This window comes from Marmota monax, unplaced genomic scaffold, assembly GCF_021218885.2.
Source record: "Marmota monax isolate L192 unplaced genomic scaffold, Marmota_monax_Labrador192_F-V1.1 WCK01_AAM20220418_F8-fsc00177, whole genome shotgun sequence".
Classification (NCBI taxonomy): Eukaryota; Metazoa; Chordata; class Mammalia; order Rodentia; family Sciuridae; genus Marmota; species Marmota monax.
In genome coordinates this window covers 1710001-1731240 of record NW_026694922.1, presented here as the reverse complement: position 1 = coordinate 1731240, position 21240 = coordinate 1710001, and the positions used below count along the sequence as shown (strand labels likewise).

General features: G+C 39.1%; 1 protein-coding gene and 1 long non-coding RNA gene across 2 annotated transcripts in view; one reads left to right on the top strand and one right to left on the bottom strand.

The window, feature by feature from the left end:
- The window catches only part of Pitpnb (phosphatidylinositol transfer protein beta), a 63674-nt gene extending 49378 nt beyond the window's left edge, over positions 1-14296 (bottom strand). Inside the window, exons 1-3 of the mRNA XM_046427256.1 lie at positions 14185-14296; positions 9632-9662; positions 6170-6315 (exon numbers count right to left, since the gene is read on the bottom strand). Coding sequence (XP_046283212.1) covers positions 6170-6315; positions 9632-9662; positions 14185-14204 — 197 coding nt within the window. The 5' untranslated portion in view covers positions 14205-14296. The remainder of the gene's footprint in view (positions 1-6169; positions 6316-9631; positions 9663-14184) is intronic.
- A 280-nt stretch (positions 14297-14576) lies between these two features.
- On the top strand, positions 14577-15503 carry LOC124081121 (uncharacterized). The gene is made up of 2 exons (XR_006847961.2): positions 14577-14824; positions 15214-15503. It is a non-coding gene; the product is annotated as an uncharacterized LOC124081121 (long non-coding RNA).
- Positions 15504-21240: the final 5737 nt, after the last annotated feature.

The following is a 21240-nucleotide window of genomic DNA, read 5'->3' as shown; positions in this document are numbered from 1 at the left end:
GACAAAGATTTCAACAGAGAGTTCTTCAAAGACATACAAATAACCAAAGTGCACAAAGATGATGCCCAATATCATTAATCATGAAGAAAATGCAACTCAAACCAAGTAAGGTACCATTTCTCCTCCCTCCCCCCGCCAAACAGAGGGCTATAATCACACAGATAATAACAAGTATTGGTGAGGTTATGGAGAAAATGGAATCTTGTATCCTCCTGGTGGGAAATGTAAAATGGTGCAGCTGCTTTGGAAAACAGTTTGGCAGTTCCTCAAAAGGTCAACCATACTTATATGACCATCTTATGACCCTACAACTCCACTTGCTGGTTCTCTACCCTGGAGAAATGAAAACACGGTCACACAAAAAACTATGTCCAGGGCTGGGGCTGGGGCTGAGTGGTTGAGCACTTGCCTGGCATGTGTGAGGCCCTGGGTTCAATTTTCAGCACTGCATATAAATACACGAACAAAATAAAGGTCCATCAACATGTAAAATAATAATTTAAAAAAACTTATGTACAAATATTCACAGCATTATTCAGAATAGACAAAAAGTAGAAACAACCCAGATGTCCAACACAAACAAAATGTGGTATTTTTACACAATGGAATATTATTGGCAACAAAAACGGTAGCACTAATATGTGCTTTAACATGGATGAGCCTCAACAGTGTGCTAAGGAGAAGAAGCTGACCACAAAAGGCACCTCTGTGGACAGGGACTGGGGCCAGGAGCCGGAGGAAGGGGTAATAGACAGTGCCTACAAACGGCAACAGGGTTTCTTTTTCTTTTTAGAGTGTAGAAGATATTCTCAGATCAGATAGAAATGGTAGTTGGACAATTCTGCGAACACCACTGAGCCCCCCTTTGAAAGGATGTTATCTCTATATTTTTAAAAACCCAAATGAAAACGAGCAAACTGGATGTCTACACAGCAGTCTGGAGACGAATGGAGGGGTCGAGAGAGAGGTGACGGTGACTTATGTGTGTCAGACCAGCAATGGAGATGGAGGAAGAAGAAAAAAAGAGTGCATAAGGGAAAAAAAAGAAAAATGGTTTAAAATCTGAATTTGTGGAAAAGGAATAAATGGAGATTAAAACACAAAAACAAGAAAGTATCTTTCACCTAATAAGAGAAGAATAGTAATGAAAAAGGAGATAAACCATAAAGAGGAAAGAACATAATTCAGAAAATATTTCTGATGTTCTTCTGGAATAGAATTACTCTCGATTCAGAAAACTTCCCACTGTGTGACACATGAAGAGACCCAACTACATACAAAGAAAAAAATGACATGCCCACAATGACTGAATTTGACTCAGGAATGAATTGATTATTTATTGACTCGTTACTTGTACAATACGACCTCTGAATGTGAAGCATCGTCCACATTTATATTTTCTGGCGACTTAAACTTCTCCTTTTTAAACATAACTTAAGTTCCTGGAAAATGATTACTTTTTGCTTACAAAAATGAACTCTTACCTTGAATAACATGAAATTTTAAAATGATTTTCAACAAAACCCTTGCTGTTTTAACTTCTGGAAAACAGGGCCATTCTGGAGCTGACAAAACTTTACAATCTATCATCCAGGACTGACTGACGGTGGTGATGGCATAATGCTTACAAGAACTGAAAAAGAACAAAGCTTTCCCCAAGAAGTGACAAACAAACTAACAAAAAGAACAAAAAGGGCAGATCAGTGTGTTTGAACAATGAAGTCTTGGGACAGCTGAGCTTTCTCTCTTAACCATTTCAAAAGCTACAACACATTTCGTTGTTCTGCTTCAAATTTCTTTGCCTAGCCAGGTGTGTTGGTGCACGCCTGTAATCCCAGAAACTCCAGAGGCTGAAGCAGGAGGATCACAAGTTCAAGGCCAGTCTCAGCAATTTAGCAAAGCCATAAGCAATTTAGGAAGTCCTGTCTCAAAATAAAAAATAAAAAAAGGACTAGAGATGTGGCTCAGCAGTTAAGCATCCCGGCTCAATCCCTGGTCAAAAAAAAAACAAAACTTTGCCCACTAAATTGCCTTCCTTCACCATCACCTACTATAGAAAGTCTGTACTAAATAAGGAAAGATACTCAACACTGTCGTAGAAAATGAGGTCCAAGACAAATAATGGAAATATATGACCAGGTGTCAAAATGAGTGAAAGGAACAAAAAGTGATGAGTTGAGGGAAGAAAGGTTAATATAGCACATGAATAGAATTCAAGAGGCCAAATGCCTCTGCACACAAAAAGGCCCAACATTAAAAAAAAAAAAAAAAAAAAGTGAAGGACTGAACAAACAGAGGCTGGGGGAGGCAGGTGGCACTGAACAACTGACAGGTCACTTCCAGAGGACAGCAAAGAGACTGACCTGCTTAGAAATAAGGATTTTTGTTCTGAATGGAGGTGTAACAACTAAGGTCACATGAATAATTCTGACGACCTTGCTAAGTTTACTTTGGAGGACTTTAGACTTAAAGGCTTATGAGAAATGAGATATGGTGGAACCTGAGATTCCAGAAGAATTGCTCCATGGAGCCCCACGGCACTCACTTCAGGAATGGGAAAATATGCAGACTCTCCCTGGGGATCAGAAGCAAAGCAAAGCAAAATGGTTAAGAGGGCAGGCTCCAGATCACAGATGAGGTTCCCGTCCTCTGTCTGCTACCAAAACAGCAGTGAGATGGGGCCAGTGATGAAGTTTCTGGGAAAACAGACTTATAAAATGTCCCTTGCCGAGTCACTACTTTGGGGTTAGATAACTTGTGCCAAGAGTGTTTCTCAATTATCTGGTTGAGATCAAGTATACACACTTTACCAAGTAGTGTTCTGCTAGTGGGAAAGCACACTAGCCAGGGAATTCGGAGACTTTGGTTATTATGAGTAAAGTGAATCTCAGAATTTCAAGCACCTCAAGTGTAAAATGAGGTGCCGATAGCCTCAGCCAAACTGTGAAATGTCACTGATGATGTTACATGGGACAGTGCACACAGTGTGGGTCAACTAATGGGATCAATACTGGGAAAGAAACACATCCTGAAGACACAAACCTTAACTCTCCCAGGAAGAGAGCTCCATTAAGTCTCCAGAGAGGGCGGGTGCACCTTTAGAATGCTAACCTCATGCCCCTGAGGAAACTAAGGGGATGTGCCACCAGCCTTGCCCTGGGTCGGGGTTTTCTTGCAGTACAGCAAAGGCCTCAGCTCCTATTGCTAAATTAGGTGTTCTGAAATGAGACAGAAATTTGTCCTTCCACAATATAGTTGTCCTGTGTCCAATGTGCCTTCAATGTGAACTTAGGAATTTGAGTACCAGCATCTGATAGTCCTGGCCCCAACAGCCATACTCCCTCTCAGGCTGACCACCAATCCCTGACTTGTCTTATCAATGGGTAGGATGCTGGCCCTTTCTCATTCTTACCTGAGTGGATGCTCCCTTCCCTGTCCTGTCTCCCACCTCTCTGTAACTCCATGCTCAGTGCCACCTGTGCCACACAGTCTCACCACCCAATCTGTTCCCCTGTTCCTTTTCATGGGAGACCTGGGTTGTGGTCTTGTTGTCAGGCACCCAAGACTGCCACTTCAATCAAAAAAAATCACCATCTTGCCACTTATTGGCAATGTGACTGTGGGTAAACATGTGCCTTGGTGTCTGTCTTCTGCCTTTTTCACAGGACCATAATGATGGGTAGGAAGCAAGTGTGGGGAAAGGGTAAAACTAAAGGGTGCTTGGAATGATGTTAGCTCCTTCTAGGATTGAAGAAGCTGTTCCAAAAGCCCAAGTGTGCAGGCAGGCTGGCCTCCAGTGAGCCAAGACTTTATTTAATCCACTAAAAGCCTAAAAGGAATTTTGAACCTCAGGCCCAAATAAGCTCTTAAGTAAGAATATCTTACTGACCATATTTATAGGCCTCTTCAACTAGACAGAGTTATTATTTATGGCTGTAGTGCTACCTAAATCAGATTTTCAGAAGTGGTATTTAACACTTTCTCTCTCATAAAAAAAAAAAAAAATCACAAAAGAGTAAGAATGTTTTTAAATCATCCACATCCTACAATCAACCGATAATCTTTCTTTTCATCTTAATAAATCTTTCTAGGCTTTTTTCAGATTAGTTTTTTAAAAATGTGAAACGTATTATATATACGTGCATTATTTAGCAACTGACCATATGATAATGTGGCAAGCATTTCCAACAATCAAACTCTTAATATTTCAACCAGAGGATATCAGGGATCTGTTTCAACCTATCCTATTTAAATGGAACACTGATTTTAAAAGGTCTCACAGCCGGGTGCACTGCTGCATGGCCTGCTATCCCAGTGCTTGTGAGGCTGAGAAAAGAGGATGGCAAGTTCAAAGCCAGCCCCTGAGGCCCTAAGCAACTTAGTGAGACTCTATCTCAAAGTAAAAAATAAAAAAGGGCTGGGGACGTGGCTCAGTGGTAAAGCACACCTGGGTTCAATCCCTGTTATCACAACAAAACAAAACAAAAAAACATCACAGACTAATAGAGAGCTTATATATTAAACTTTTTGGTTCATTTTACAATTACCAGAAAGAGTCCAACATTTATAAAAGGAACTCTAATGTGTCAATAGAAATCAATTAATGGGTGAATTAAAACTTTAGAAAAGTAAAGCTAAGTATGTGTAAGCAACACTATCATCATTAATCATCATTAAATTTGTGCCATATGGAATACCCAAATATTCTGTCAAGTGACACTGCTTTAGATATTTGTTGCTAACAAATTTAAAGACACCATAAGTCAATCTCTGGATAACTGATTGATCAGTCACCAACTTAATTATTTCTCAGGTCAAACCTGCAACAGAAACAAAGAAATGCTGTATTCTATCAGAAAATAATGATAGAATTTAAGATCTATAAAGTGATAGCCTATTTTATATTCATGCATCATCATAAACCAATCTGTAGAGTTAAACTGAGAAAATAAGAAAAATACTAATCACCACAGCTCATCCACACTGCATGGAACTCTACGAAACAGGAGCATAATTTACTGGACTATGAAGAAAATAAAAGCAAGAAGAAAGCAGAAATTGCCTCCTGCTCTTAATAACCTGGGAGATGACTGACAGAAGGGACTTTTAAAAGCCACTACTCATCTTTGGCTCTTGGGTGCCTTTGGCTCTGACGTGCCTTTCTATTTTAAAATATTTATGGCAAAGATAGAGATTAGACTGCCAAATTTAGGAAAATGTGCAAAAGAACTTGGATAAACCAAAACAACAATGGACAGTCAAGTTATACGAGAAATCCAACTGGTCAGTTACCACGAAGACTTTCGCTCTCACTATGAAGAGATTCAAACTTAAATAAGAGGCTAATTTCTGTGTATAAAATTGGTAAAAATTTAAGAAGAATAATATGAAAAATGAACAGTAGCAAACTCTTGGAAGGGCAATTTGGCAGTAATGTCAAAATTTACAATGAGTATGCCCTCCCAGAAATCCAACTTTCACAAATTTCTCTTAGACAATAGTAATCTAAGACATAAGACTTATGTACAACGAGGTTCACTCAACAGAAACATCATTTTTAAGAGACAAAAAGTAATACCTAAAAGACTCTGTAACATAAAGAATGGTTACATAAACTATTGCATGCCCATGCTAAAAAATGTTACTCGACTTTAAAAAGAATCACAGGGATATGAAATAAAAACATGGAGAATGTCTGTTTATGACCTGTTATTACACAAAAAAATAAAGCAAACCGTCCAGTATGAATCTTCTCATTTTAGCAGAAAACTAAAGCTGATAAAAATTATACACATACACACGCTTATTTTTAAAAATATCTTTAAGTACAGAAAAAATGATCTAGAAAGATAAACCCTTAAACCATTCACTGCTAGTGTTCTTCTCTGTGGGTATGGATATTTGACACAAGGGCTAGGGACCAAGTTGTCTTAAAGTTCTCTTTGTTGTTTGAATTTTTGTTATAAACAAACGAAAATGTTTTTACAACTTAAAAATAACCAATAAGGAAGAAATTCTCTCAAGAAATTAAAATGCAACACATTGTCACATTGAAATAAGAAATGTACCTCAGCATGTCTTCTAGTAAGATAGGTAGTTCTTACATAAGCTGGGTACTTATGGCCTACTGACTTAATGACTGAGCAGCGAAGATGAATACTCCACTTACCTTTTCAGGTGATATATTTTGTGTGTATACTGTCCCTTTTCTCCATCCTTCTCATAAGGTTCATTCTTTAAGACTTCAATTCCTTCTCCACCACCAGTCTCATTCTTACTAGCTTCTGCAACAGAGTACAGCTGCCCAACCTGATACTAAAATGTAAAAGAGCACAGATTTTCACTAAAAAACACAGAAATGTCCTATAGTAAAACCTTAATAGAGAAGACAGAGAAAAGTATATCCAAACCATGCAGCACATGATCTACATGAAAATACAACCCAAGCTGGAAATTAGTGTTTAAAAAAAGACAAACAGCAGGTGATCATATAGCTTTCAGTATTTATATATTTTATAGGATTTCCATTATTCAAAAAATGCCAGTTATAAATATTTTGTGGCTTTAATACATACTATCCATTTATGCAGAAAATTTCTTGACACTCTGTTCAATTTTTGAAAAAAAAAATTTTTTTGTACGTTCCAAAGCATTTTTACTTCTATTGTATCACATTTAACTTCATAAAATTCTGAGGAAAGTATGGCAGGAACATAATTGTCACTGTGTCAATTAAAGCTGAGCAACCAGAATACTGTTCTCAATAAAAAGGAGGGTACAAAGTTTAATAACAAACGCTTGAAGAGTCAAAGTACAATGGGGGTCCAAATTTTAGAACTCTGTTTTTTTTTTTTTTTCCTCATGACTTACGTATGCCATCCCAATTTGGCCCTTGCTCAACTAAACAGTACTGGATACCCGGAATCGGAACTTTAAAACAAAGTCTTTGAGTAAACAGGAACTGCTTTAAAAATATCATAAATATACGAGTATTACCATAAAAGGCAGTAACTTGCTGACAAGTTTTTCATTAGTGAACCTCAATTCTCAGTGACCTGCACCTACATTTGTGAGGAAACAGCACTGTCCTCTGTCACTATCAATTCCCATAAGCAACAAAAAGCAAAGTTCTCATGGTTTAACTTGTTCTAGTGATGAAGCCACAGCACCAAACCAGCTCCAATCTCTTTTCAAATCTGATAAAACTTTTTCCTTCCAATGAAAACAGCTTAAAGAAGCATTTTTTCTTTATATTATCAAAGTAAAGGCACAAAAATCTACCTCCAAGAACTCATAATCCAAAATTAAAATTTGATTTAAGGAAATAAGAGTCACTGTAAACTGAAAATATTAGTATCTAAAAAGCTTGTGGGGATACGGGCTGGGATTGTGGCTCAGCGGCAGAGCACTTGCCTAGCACATGCAAGGCCCTGGGTTTGATCCTCAGCACCACATAAAAGAAATAAATAAAATAATACAACTATTTAAAATACAACTATTTAAATACAACTATTTAAAAAAGAAAAAAGAAAGCTTGTGGGGATAGGATGCTATCTTGCAAATTAATTTAAAACACACACACACAATCTTACTCAATTTGGAAGGGTTTAGGAAGCTGGAACCAAACAAATTTCTTATATGGTCCAAAAATAAGTGTCTAGGGACTTTAGACTGCAAAGGGGCTGTTACAACACTAGGGTTAGTCTAGTCACACCACAATCCTTAAGTCCTTCAGAATGTACTTTTCGACACTGTCATATACATAAACAGGATAAAAATGATTCAGCCAAAAGGTAAATTTGGTCTTGATCAACAGAGAGTAAAAAAATTCACATAGAGACAACTAAATAACCATATCCAAAAAAAGTGATTGATATACTGATAAATTGTGGCATGCTACTAGGCCTTCCTCTTGTTCTTATTTTAAGAATGATTTCAACCGGGCATGGTGGAGCACACCTGTAATCCCAGTTGCTCAGGAGACTGAGGCAGGAGGATCGTGAGTTCAAAGTCAGCCTGAGCAATGGCAAGGTGATTAGCAACTTGTGAGATCCTGTCTCTAAAGAAAATACAAAATAGGACTGTGGATATGGCTCAGTAGTTGAGTGCCCGTGGGTTCAACCCCCGGTACCAAATAATGATAATAACAATTATTATTATTATTTCAGTAGAGACAAGAGACATGCTTATTAAATCTGAACATAACAAAAGGCTATGAGTAGTGTGGGTGACAATACCAAGACTCAGAAAGATTTCAACAAACTGATTCAACCAGCTGAAACAACAACAAAAAAAGCCAACAAAAACAAATGTCAAGTTGCACATTTAAGTTCAAAACAATCAACTGTGCAAATAAACAGGGGTCCTGACTTGTCTCGACTGTGTTGTAACACAGTGAGACGTCAAGCACTACTAGGACCCACAAAGCTGTGCTCATGTCTACATCACTCAGGACCAGAAGGCTACTGGCTACTCTTTTTCAGTTCCTGCATTTCCCCCCATCTTCTGTCAGCTGTCACCTCTTAGGTTATCAGTTTATTTTGTCCCACTTCCAATTCACTGCTTCTAATCTTCTGACAGCTCTAGGAAAACCAGACAAGTAAGCAGGAACTGTTTGCAAGTAACAGAAGGCCCCGGGGAGTTTTATGAGGCCTGCTACTCATATCTTCACTTAACAGACAGCTTTTTCTTTTTTCATCATTTCTGGCTCTACTACAGGTGGCTGCAACTGCAGGACACAGTTCCTCTATAGGTGATCTATTTCTATGGCACACACAAATCAAGAAAGATGATAAGCTGTCCCAGTCAGATGTTGGTCAGACTGTGTCTGGAACACTGTTTTCAGTTCAAGGAAACAACTATGACACAGCAATGTGACCTGTTGGGGAGGAAGCCTAGAGGTCTCGTTATATTAGGCCAAATAAATGTGCTGGGATGTTTAACCTTATGACCTTTGAAACTGGAACAAAAAGTCTTGGCAGGTAGCGGGGTTGGCAGGAGAGCCACCATCAGGAAGTCTGAAGGGTTACTACAAGCAGAACAGGGCAGACTCTATATCCAATCCCAAGTGGGATGAAGTGTGAACAACAGTCAGACATTAAGGGAAAGCAGATTTTGGCTTAAAGAAAAGACAAATGTTTTAAAATGCCCAACAGTAAAGCAGTTGCTTTTATAGGAGCCAGCTACTTAACCTGAAAAGCTCTTCAGTTGAGGCTGGAACCTCATTTCCCTGGGATGGTGTAGAAAGAATCCCTGCACTGGTTAGACTCTATTCTTTTGGGGGACTGAACTGAGGGCACTTTACCATGATGCTACATCCCCAACCCTTTCCTAAATATTTTGAGACAAGATCTAGCTTAGTTGCTTAGGGCCTCTCCAAAATGCTGAGGATGGACTTGAACTTGCCATCCTCCTACCTCAGCCTCCTGAGAAGATGGGATTTTATTCTTCACACTCTGCAAAAACAAGGCAGTAGAACAGAAATTTGTTTGCAACTGATTATATATAATATACCACAACTCATATTTTATTACAAAACTGGAATTAAAAAAAAAAGAACAATACCAAGAAATGAGTTTAGATAAACACATCAAAGTAAATTATACCAATAATTTTCAGAAGAAAGACTTACCTCCTGAACAGAACATGGCAAAACCACACGGCTAAAATAACAAAAGAAAAAAATATGTATTACACTTTAATGGCTTTAAACACAGATCTCTAAGATTTAAAAAAATCTTTTACTTTAAATCCAATGATACAATAGATAGGACTCTTAAATCTGAAAATAAAATTATGTCATTTATTTAAGAGAAGTCTTTGCAATTCCCACAACCCTAAATAAAGGTTTCTAAACTACAGGAAAAAAGCTACCTCCCCTGAATCCCAATGATCATTTGTACTAAGTGTCCTCAATGTTCCAGGACCCCAAAGATGCAGTTGCAGCAATTCTTATAAGTAAAATTAAACAAGAAAAAAAAAACTCATCATTGAAAATTGCAGGGTACAGAATGTATTATCTGCCCTCATGAAATTTTTAGATGGTTTCATTGACCATCTATATGCTGTGCATTTTGTTTTTATGACACTTCTCAAAGAATATGTATTTTGAATTTCATAAAAAATGTTTCCAGAAACTGTTTCTTTAGTACCCAATTATTCAAGTGTCATCAGGTAAAAATAAGTAAGGGATCCTTTCAAATTAACACACACACACCAAAAAAAAAGAAAAAGAAAAAAACTCTTTTATTAAGGAAACTATCTTAAACTTTATAATTACAATAATTTTTTCCAGGGTAGACTCAATAACGTTGATAGATGTTTAATCCTGTCCAAGAATTTTCTATTGGACATACTAAAAGGATATCCTTATAACTCCATTTTACCTATAATACAGTATTAAAGAATTATTTTTTAAAATATTATGGTGTTATTATATGTCAGAATATTGCATTTTTTCTAAGTTTTTACAGAGATGCCTTATTTCCATCCTTAACCATTTCTACCATAAAATCTGAAAACCAAAGTCCTCTTTGGAGATTGTCTCATAACACTGAGCTCCAAGACAGCAACTTCCTTTTTCCCTTACTTGGTTCTCCTTAGTCTTTTATTTAAAGTAAAAAAAAAAAAAAAGCGGGGGGGGGGGGGGAGAAAAACAACAACAAAAAAACAACCTCACAGTCACCTCAATTGTCATTTACAGAAAATTCCCAATGGTTTTACTCATTCCAGTTTCTCCCCAACTGCAGTGTTTTTGCTCTTCTCCTCAAGTAAGTCAGTTTCTTGTTTACATTAGTGGCGATTTTTTTTTACCTAGACATTCTTAGTTGGCTTTATTTTGCACAATGTGAAGAGGGTATTACTGTACCCTAGAATACTACATCTCGTTTTCATCCAGCAGCACCTCCATCTCCTCTCCACAGTCCCCTCAAACATTTGCCCTGAATGTTCACATCACCTTAATCTCCAACATGAACTGGACACGTCGCCTGTTATTTGCTCCCCTTGACTAAGGGTCACTTGTCACTCTTTCTTACTGATAATGGTGACTTAAAAACGATGACAATCTCAAAGTTACAATGGTCACTGGTTTCAATTCTCATCAAGAATAAACTTGTTCTAAGTCCCTCCATAGCTAAAAATCCCTAATCATCTTAGCTGTCCCCTCAGGGTACACACTCACTGCTCACTGTCTCAGTAAACAGGGCATAACTTGGGGGAGGAAAAGTTAGAAAGACAGAGGTGGGACATTTTCAGGGCTTGGAACACTATGGTAAGAATTAAATGAATTACAGGCAAAAAGGAGCCCTGGAAGGTTGTTCCAAGAGGTAAATGATGTAACTACAGAAGACCCAGGAGGTCATGGAGAGGTGGTTAAAAGCATTGAGGGTCAGGAGAATGAGGAATACAAGTCTTCTGGGAGGGTCTTCAAGTGTTACTAATAAAGACCTGAACCAAGGGGACTGTAGAGACAAAGGGACAGAGAGGAAAGAAAAATATTCCCTGTAGTCTCACAAAACCAAAAAGAAATCATAGTTGAGTGATTTCAACAAATATGCACTAGCGTGAAGATCCCCATTTTGTTTAGTAGCACTTTCAAAGAAATTTCTTTCACAAAACGAAAGTGATTAAGATATTCAGAGTGATGAGTCAAGAAACTTCTTCAAGATTTGCTTTGTAAAAAGTAAATGGGAAAAGGAACTGACAGGTTTTGATTTTCCGTTATTATTCTAAAAGCAAAATTCAATTTTCAGAATAATTTGAAAATTTACAAACATCTCTGAAAATCCTTGTGAAATTCTTTCCATTACGCTAATGGCAACTTCATCTACTGCGTTAGTAATAAATGGAAGGGAACTCACCCACGCTCAAAGTAATTTCTGACTTTTAAATTTTTATCAAAAATAGAGTTTTCTAGGACAACAAATATTTGCCAAAGTATTTTAGTTTACCAATGTCTTTATATAGGAATGACTAATTCACTCTCCTGACCAAAAACAATTTCAGAAAGATGACTGGAGAGTAGGAAGAATCATTTTTTCATTCAACCATATGAGTACTTAGACTATGCTAGGCCATATTCCATACTAGACACTGGGAATGTGTTTAAAAAAAAAAAAAAAAAAAAACCCTTAACTAAAGAAAAATCTATAAAGAAAAGAAAAAAAAAAAAAAAACCCTGGGAAAGACACACAAGAGAAATAAGAGAAGTAAACATCCAGAAGGGCAATGTACACCTTACGAAAAATAATCAGACTCGGGGCACACTTCAACTTTCGTTATTTCAGTGCATTTAAATTTTCATAGGGAAAGGAAACATTTGCAAAAAGACTAGTGTGCAAATTCGCAGCAGGAACTACTTTCCATGAGCTATGTACTACTTACATAATTGTCAAAGGATCAACTGAAAACTTAAATTCACATTTTTGGAGGGAGAAGGTAATTCCAACAGAAGAAAAAAAATGACTAGATATCTGACCTAAAAGCAGTTCTACAACTCTCTATGGGGCTTGAACCGAGACAATTTCTTCCTGAATTATATCCTCAATTTGTCTTAATATCTGCTACTACTTACATCATATATTAAAATAACAAATGCATGATACATTGTTATAAGAAACTTGGAAGTTTTACAAAAACCCAAAGTTCAGTATTATAAATGAGCTTTAATTAGAAAACGTCCCTCTACAACAAAAGACAAAAACATCTTTTCACAGAATCCTGTCACTGACAAAAGTTGTAGTTTTTCATCAATTCATGAAACAAGTGTTTGTTGAGCATCCACTATGTGCTAGGGATGGTTCAAGAATCAGGGGGTAGAAAAGTGGGGAAAATGGGCAAATCGGTGGACCTTACATGCATTAAGAATACACCTAGCGCTGTGGCTGTGGCTCAGTGGTAGAGCACCTGCCTAGTAAGTGTGAGGCACTGGATCCGATCCTCAGCACCACATAAAAAGCAGAAGCATATTTCAGGCAGAACAAAAACCAACAGGTCTTCAACGGAGCTCATAGTTAGATCAGTGATGGAATCTTTTGAGGCTGGACTGGGCACAGACAGGAAAAGTAATCAATGGGACTACAACAAGGAAAAAAAATCAGATAAGGCCTTGCAGGCTGTTGCACAGACTTTTTGACTTTTATTCTGAAGAGACAGTGTGTCTTTGGGCGGTTTTAAGCAGGGAAGTGACATGAGTGACTTTTTAAAGATTGGACAATTAACACTACAAGTAAGGTGTCTGGAGACAGTTAAATTACGTCAAAAAATTTTTTTAAAGAATTTGGAATGAAAACGTGAATTGGGGAAGAAAACAAAGAATGGGCCAAACTAAAAATTCCCAAGCTGTCCCAGAAAGGGAGGCTGAAGTCAGGAACCAGGTGTGACAGCTGAATACTGACAACCAGATTTTCTGCGATGTTAACAGACCCCGACAGTTGGGAAAAAAACTTAAGTTTTCAACAAAATCCCTTGGCCCTGCTGCACCCGACAACCCCTCCATTTGACAGTGCATGGGTCTAACGCCCCACCTTAACCCGTGAAGCAGGTGGGTCCCCTAGAGCCAACCCATCTAAACACCTGGGGAGTGAGACTCCCGTGCAGGGAGGAAGCTCTCGGGCCAAGGCACCTAGCTGCCCGGCGGAGCACGGCTTATCGGGTCTAAGGGCTGCCGCAGAACTTCAGGCGCCAAGCTCCCGAAGGTAGGGATGCCTTCACCTGGCAATCGCATCTCCCGCGGGTAACAAACAGACTCCACCCCGGGCGACAAATCACTGTCAGACCACCGCGTCTTCCCCCACCCCCGGAAGCTGCGGCTCCGTCCCACCGGCGGGCCTGGGAACCGGCCCAGACACAGACCGGGGGTGGGGAGGGCCGGGGAAGAGGCGGGTCCCAGCGGAAACTCCCGGCCGCGCCTTCCCGAGCCACGCACCGGGGCCCGCACGCCGCCGCCTGCGCCCGGGGAGGAAAAGGCGGCCGTGTTACCGCGGCAACGCCCGGAGGGCCTGGGGGGCGCGCCGCTGAAGGCCCAAGGGTGGGCCGGGGGCGCACGCCGGGGAGCGGGAGAGCGGCCGGGGAGCGGCCGGCCGGGAGCTCACTACGTCTTAGGAATATTTCGCAATTTCTCAGTCAATGAATCTCCCACAGTCGTAGTCCCAAACCTTCCTTCACGCCCACCGATCCACTCACAATTCCTTAATCAGCACCATCTTCCCGGAACCCCCTCACAGCTGCCGCCGCTACCGCCGCCTCTGCCGCCACCGCCGCCGCTACCGCCTCTCAAGACGCATGCGCGGCCCCGCCTCCCTAGCTGCCGAGCCACTGCCGCGCCGGCGCGTCCACACCCTTCCGCCGCGACCCGTTGCGTCAGCGCGCCAGTGGGGGGTTAGCTCCGCCCAGTTGCACGCCCCAAGGGGCGCACGAAGCCTCCCCTGCACCTACGCAGCGCGCTGGAGAGCCAATGCCTTCTATTGCGCCTGCGCGAGAGGCGGGCGCAAGCCGGCCTGCTTTCAATGACTCCTCCCACCAGCGGCCGGCGCTCTAGGCACGTGTGCAGCCTACGCTTTCCGGTGAGTGTTTTAGTGGGTTCCCTGGAAGGCATTTTGCGACTGTTAGTGCTGTACTCTCCCTGCTCGGAGAGGATCCCCTCTTAGCTGCCCCTCACTTCCTCAGTCCTCCCTGCAGACTTCTGACGGGCTCTGGAAGCCGGCCTTGCGGGGTCTGCACCCTCCCGGTTCTGCCGACCAGGAGTCCGCAGGAGGCTGTTCCCGATACCCAGAAACTCGCTGTCCTCGCAGGTCCTCGCCCCGACTGCTAGTCCCCCACAGAGGTAAACTAAACCAGTTTTACCGGCCTCACACAAGCATTAATTCAGCATTCCCCTTGTATGTAATTGTGGAGTAAATAGCTCCTTACAGTACAAATGCTAGTGGATTTACTGAGGCAAACCAAAAGATTCCTGAAATCACGCAGTGGGTGAAACCATTACTGCACCAGTTGATACAGCACAGCTCTGGTCAAAGAGCGTCCCCTAGAAAGTAAGGGTCCTTTATCTGGGGTCTGAAGACGTTTTAGTGAGGCTCCCAGGGAATTTGTGAACAGCCAAAATTCACATGCATGGTTTCATGTTTTTGCACACTTTACTAGGATCTATGGCTTCATTTGCTTTGTTTACTCAACGTTTTGTCTTCCCATTTTTCCCCCCTTCTTCCCTTCCAGGATGATCTTCATTGAAAGTATTTCCACAAAAACTAGGAATATTTCCAAGAATGCTTTAATTTTATGGAACATAAAAGCGTAGAACATAATATTGTGCCACTATGAGAAAGGCAAGGTTGGTCTTTAGAGTAGAAAGACCTGGCCTGAATCTTGGCTCTTCCAACTCAAGGTACATGTGTCTCTCAGATGCTCAGTTGATGGGTCTGAAAAAGGAGACAGATCTGTGTACAACAGATTTGTTTAAAGGAATGAAGGGTGTGAAGCAAATAAAGTACCTTTGTTACACATTACCTGATGTATAATAGATGTTCAGTGAATGGGAACCTTTTTAAAAGTTTCCAGAGAGCGGGTACAATAATTTAAATTAAGATGTAAACCCTGAACAGCAAGATGGCAGGATAGAGGAGGTCATGTTCCTGGCTGCTCTGTAGTGTGAAACCAAGAGAGCAGACAGTTTCTCCACAAGGTGGGCAAATGAAAAGGGGAGGGGCTCTACTGGAATTTAAAACTGGACGTTCAAGGCAGACAGGGGTCACAGGAGGTTGGATATAATAAAATAAGGCAAAAATCCCTAACAGCACTGCCATGCCAGGCCAGAAGCAGAACCACTCAGAGTGGAACTCTCTGTGAGGACAGCGGAGAGATAAGGGAATTAAAGGAACCCGCATTTTGGGAGGCCTGAGGTGTGTCTGGACATGGACACAAGAGATCAAGGACATCGCCCAACAAACCTGAAAGATGTGCTGCATGATATCTGTTTGCGGGGAAAGAAACTGCCATCTCTCCAGACAGTGAGCAGAGGAAAGGGAAGGAACCATTTTGCAGCCACATGCAGAGGCTGGCATTTGAGAGAGCTGATTGTTGGCAAACCCAAGTTTGGCCTGAAATAGAGGCCTGGTAAACACACACCACACGACACAGAGTGTGCTTACGTGACCAAGAAAATCAAAAGTGGAGAGAGGTTTACACAGGGAACAACTGGTGGTGGAAACCCACCCAGTTCTACTGCTCCCTCTCCTATCTAGCTGCTTGCCAGACAGGCTGGGAGAGACGCATCTGGCCAGGAACTCAGAAGGGCTGGGGCAGGAGAGATTGTTTGGAGACTGAACCCAGGACCAGGAAACATGGGGTCTGAAGGTGATGTAGAGACAGAATTGGCGGAACCCATGTGAGATCCCGGGAGTGCAGTACTCCAATGTGGGCCAGCAAGTACTGCGCACTGAGGTGCACTGATTTAAAATCTCCAGACTAATTGACATTTAGAAAAGAGCCTGCAGCCCACCTAAGACTAAATCCCCCTTCCAGGAATTCCGCCTACAGGATTACCTCTCTCACTCCAGCAATCCAGAGTTTTCAGCATCACACTCCAGATGACCCTATCTAAAACTGCTGAGAAGAGAAGCTGAGAATATTTTGAACTCCAAAAGAAAAAAATTCTTTTAACTTTTCATCAAGATTTTTTTCTTTTCCTTTGTTTAATTATTATCTTAATGATACATGGATATTTATACATTTTCATGTATTTTTCTCTTTTCTAGCATTAGTTTTTTGTGAATTCAAATGTTCAATTAATATATTCTAGTTTTGTTTTGTATTAATTTAATTTTTTTTTAATTTTTAGTTTGTATATTTTTTCCTCCTACCTGTTTCCCTTGATTCTCTCTTTTCTTCTAACACCAACTTTAACTGGTCTCTCCTTCACTCTTTCTCTAAATTTTTACTTCTCTCTTCCCTTATAATCATCACATCTTTTCTTTTTAAAGAGAGAGAGAGAATTTTTTAATATTTATTTATTTACTTTTTAGTTTTCGGTGGACACAACATCTTTATTTTTTATGTGGTGCTGAGGATCGAACCCAGCGCCCTGCACATGCCAGGCGAACACATTACACTTGAGCCACATCCCCAGCCCTCATCACATCTTATATCACTTCTATTCTCTCCTTGTCCACCATTTGAAACTATAAACCCTTTTGTAAACTGGCTGTTTTTATTGTAGGTAATAACTGATCATAACATTTCTGTTTATTGTGATAATTAACATTGTAGATATTATAGTAGAAACTCTTTGGTCTGGGTGCTGGGGTTGTGACTCAGTGGTAGAGCACTTGCCTGGCATGTGTGAGGCATTGAGTTCGATTCTCAGCACCACATATAAATAAATAAAGATACATCATCAACTAATAAAATTAAAAAAAAAAAAAAAAACTCTTTGGTCTAATGCTGTATATTGTTTGCATTGGTCGTTGTTACTTGTCTCCCCCTAAACAGTGAGGTACCAGAAAACTTCAGGGACACTATAAATCCACAGCGTAGAAACTCTACTGCCTCAGATCCATATTGGTAAATGGGTAGACACACAAACAACATGAAAAAGCAAGGGAACAAATCGCCCAAAACAAACCAAGATACTGGGGCTGGGGCTCAGTGGTAGCTCACTTGCTTGGCATGTGTGAGGCATTGGGTTCAATTCTCAGCACCACGTATAAATAAATAAAGATCTATCAACAACTAAGAAAAAAAATTGAAAAACAAACCAAGATACTCCCACAACAAAATCCATCGACACCGCAGTGGAAGAAATGTCAGAGAAGGAGTTTAGAATGTATGTGGTTAAACTGATCTGTGAAGTAAAAGACTGTATAAGGAATGAAATCAGAAAATATAGGAAGTGAAAGATTACTTCAATAAAGAGAGATTCTGAAAAGAAAAAAAAAAGCAAAGATTCTTGAAATTAAGGAAATCATAAACCAAATTAAAAATTCAATAGAAAACATCACCAACAGACCAGACCAATTGGCAATGAAGACAAAATATATAATCTTGAAAACAGAGTTTGCCATGGAGAGATGTCAAGAAACCATGAACAGAACTTCTAAGAATCATGGGATAACATGAAAAGACCAAATTTAAAATTTATCAGGATAGATGAAGGCACAGAGATATAAACCAAAGGAATACACAGTCTTTTCAATGAAATAATATCAGAAATTTTCCCAAACCTAAAGCATGAAATGGAAAATCAAATACAAGAGGCTTACATGACCCCAAGTGTACAAAATTGCAATTAGCCCACAACAAGGCACATTATAATAAAAATGCCAAACATACAGAATAAGGATAGAATTTTAAAGGCTGTGAGAGAAAAATATCAGATTACCTATAGGAGTGGGAAAAGGGTACCTCAGCTGATTTCTCAATCCAGACCTTCAAAGCTAGGAGGTCCCGGAATAACATATCAAGCTCTGAAAGAAAATGGATGCCAACCAGGAATCCTAGATCCAACAAAATTAAGGTTGAGATTTAAAGATGAAATAAAACCTTCCATGATCAACAAAAGTTAAAAGTATTCACAACTGGCTGCAGGGGCACATGCTTCTAATCCCAGTGGCTCGGGAGGCTGAGGCAGGAGGATTGTGAGTTCAAAGCCAGCCTTAGCAAAAGCAAGGTGCTAAGCAACTCAGTGAGACCCTGTCTCTAAATAAAATACAAAATAGGGCTGGGGGTGTGGCTCAGTGGTTGAATGCCCCTGAGTTCAATCCCTGGTTACTCCATCCTCCAAAAAAAATTGCAAATAAAAAGCCTGAACTACAGAACATTCTCAACAAAATATGCCGTGAAGATGAAATTAAACAAAATTGAAAACCAGCAAGAGAAAGGACTACACTAAAGGAATAGTTAAGCAAAGAAGAAACTGATTCAAATTAAAAACTAGAAATAAACCAAAATGACTGGGAATACAGATCATATCAATAATAACCTTTGATGTTTATGATATAAACTCATCAATCAAAAAACAGACCTAATAATATGCTGTCTCTGAGAGACTCACCTCATAGACAAAGACATCCACAGACTGAAGGTAAAAGAATGGGGGAAAAAATATCACATGAATGGCATAAACAAGCAGGGGTCTCCATCCTCATATCAGATAAAGTGGACTTCAAGCCAAAGTTAATCAGAAGGGACAGAGACGGACGGTTCATGCTTCTTAAGGAAATTATACATCAGCAAAACATAACAACCGTAAATATTTATGCCCCAAACAATGGAGCAGCTACGTACATCAAACAAACCCTTCACATATCAATCAAATAGATCACAACACAATAATACTAGGTGACTTCAACATACCTCTCTCACAGTCAATAGATCTTCAAATCAAAAACTAAATAAAGAAGCCATAGAACTAAAAATACAATTAATGATTTAGATTTAACAGACTTAGAATATTTCATCAATCAACGAACAAATACACTCTCAGCAGCACATGGATCCTTCTCTAAAATAGACCATATACTATGCCACAAAGCAACTCTTAGCAAATACAAAAAAAATAATAATAATAGAGATAAAACCCTGCATTCTATCAGATCCCAATGGAATGATATTAGAAATCAACAATAAAATAAAAACAGAAGCTACAATAACACCTGGAGACCAAATAATGCACTATTGAATGACAAATGGATAGCAGAAGAAATTAGGGATTTAAAAAAAAAACTTAGAGATAAATGAGAACATTGATACAGCACATCAAAATCTCTGGAATACTATGAAGGCAGTGCTAAGAGGAAAGTTCATTGCATTGAGCTCATTCATTAAAAAAACAAAGCCATTGGGCTGGGGATGTGGCTCAAGCGGTAGCGCGCTCACCTGGCATGCGTGCGGCCCGGTTTTGATCCTCAGCACCACATACAAAGATGTTGTGTCCGCCAAGAACTGAAAAAAATAAAAAATAAATATTAAAAGTTCTCTCTCTCTCTTTCTCTCTCTCTCTCTCTCTCTCTCTCTCTCTCTTTAAAAAAAAAGCCATTGAGTAAGTGACCTAACCTTACATCCCAAAGCCCTATAAAAAGAAAATTAAGTCAACACCAAAGGCAGTAGAAGACAGGAAATACTTTTTGCCACTTACGAATCTTCATGAATGGTACATCTTTTCACTTACTTAGGTTTTCTTTAATGTTTGTCTGCAGTCTTTTATAGCTTATAGAGTACAGGCTTTGAAATATTTTGTTATATTTGTCCTGAAGTATTTCATATTTTTAGATGCTATTTAAATCTTTTTTTTTTAATTTTGAAGGATACTATATAATTTTCCTTGGTGGACTCAATTATAGTAGTATTTTAACGTATTTAATAATTTTCCACATAAATAATGTTTTCTATGAATAAGGATGATTTCTGTCTTTGTTTCAGTCTTTATGATTTTTATTTCTTGTTTGTGTTTCATTACACTGTTTAAGAGCATCAGGAAAATGTTTGTAAAAGCAAAATCAGTCTGAATAGAGTTTATCAATTTTATTGATTGTTTCAGTAAAAAAGTTTTCTTTAATTTTTCTCTACTGTTTTTTATATAATTGATTTTGACACTTTTTTAGTCACTTTGCCCATTGTGTGTGTGTGTGTGTGTGTGTGTGTGTTACCAGGGATTCCGTTGTAGTTTTTCCTAGTATTTGCTTAAAGGTTAAAACTTCTATAATTTCTTTTAGACTTTACGCGTCTTCAAGTAGAAGCATTTAAAGTAATAAATTAATCTCTGAACTCTGCTTGAGCAGCATTTCACACTTTTTAATGTTTTTATTTTCATTCACTTAAAAATATTTCCTAATTTTCTTACAATTTTTTTGATCTTTGGATTACTTAGAAGTGTATTGTTTAATTACCAAATATTTGCACATTCTCTCCATATTTTTTTGTTTTAATTTCCAGTTTAACTTGGTTATAACTTAAGAATATATTGGGTATGACTTTAATTCTTTCAAATTTATTGAAACTTGTATTAAGCCCAGTTTTGCATTTTTGCCTCATGTGTTTTGAGGTCTTGTTAGTAGCTGCATACACCTTTAGGACTGTTGTCTTCTTAAGTATTCTTGTCATGATGAATCTTTATGCTTGATATTTCCCTTTTATTTCCTTTATCCTTGAAATTTCTTCTTCTGAAGTCTACTTTGCCTGCTATTAATGCAGCCATTTCAGCTTTCTCATGATGTGTTTACATGTTATCTTCTTGTTACTGCTTTTAAC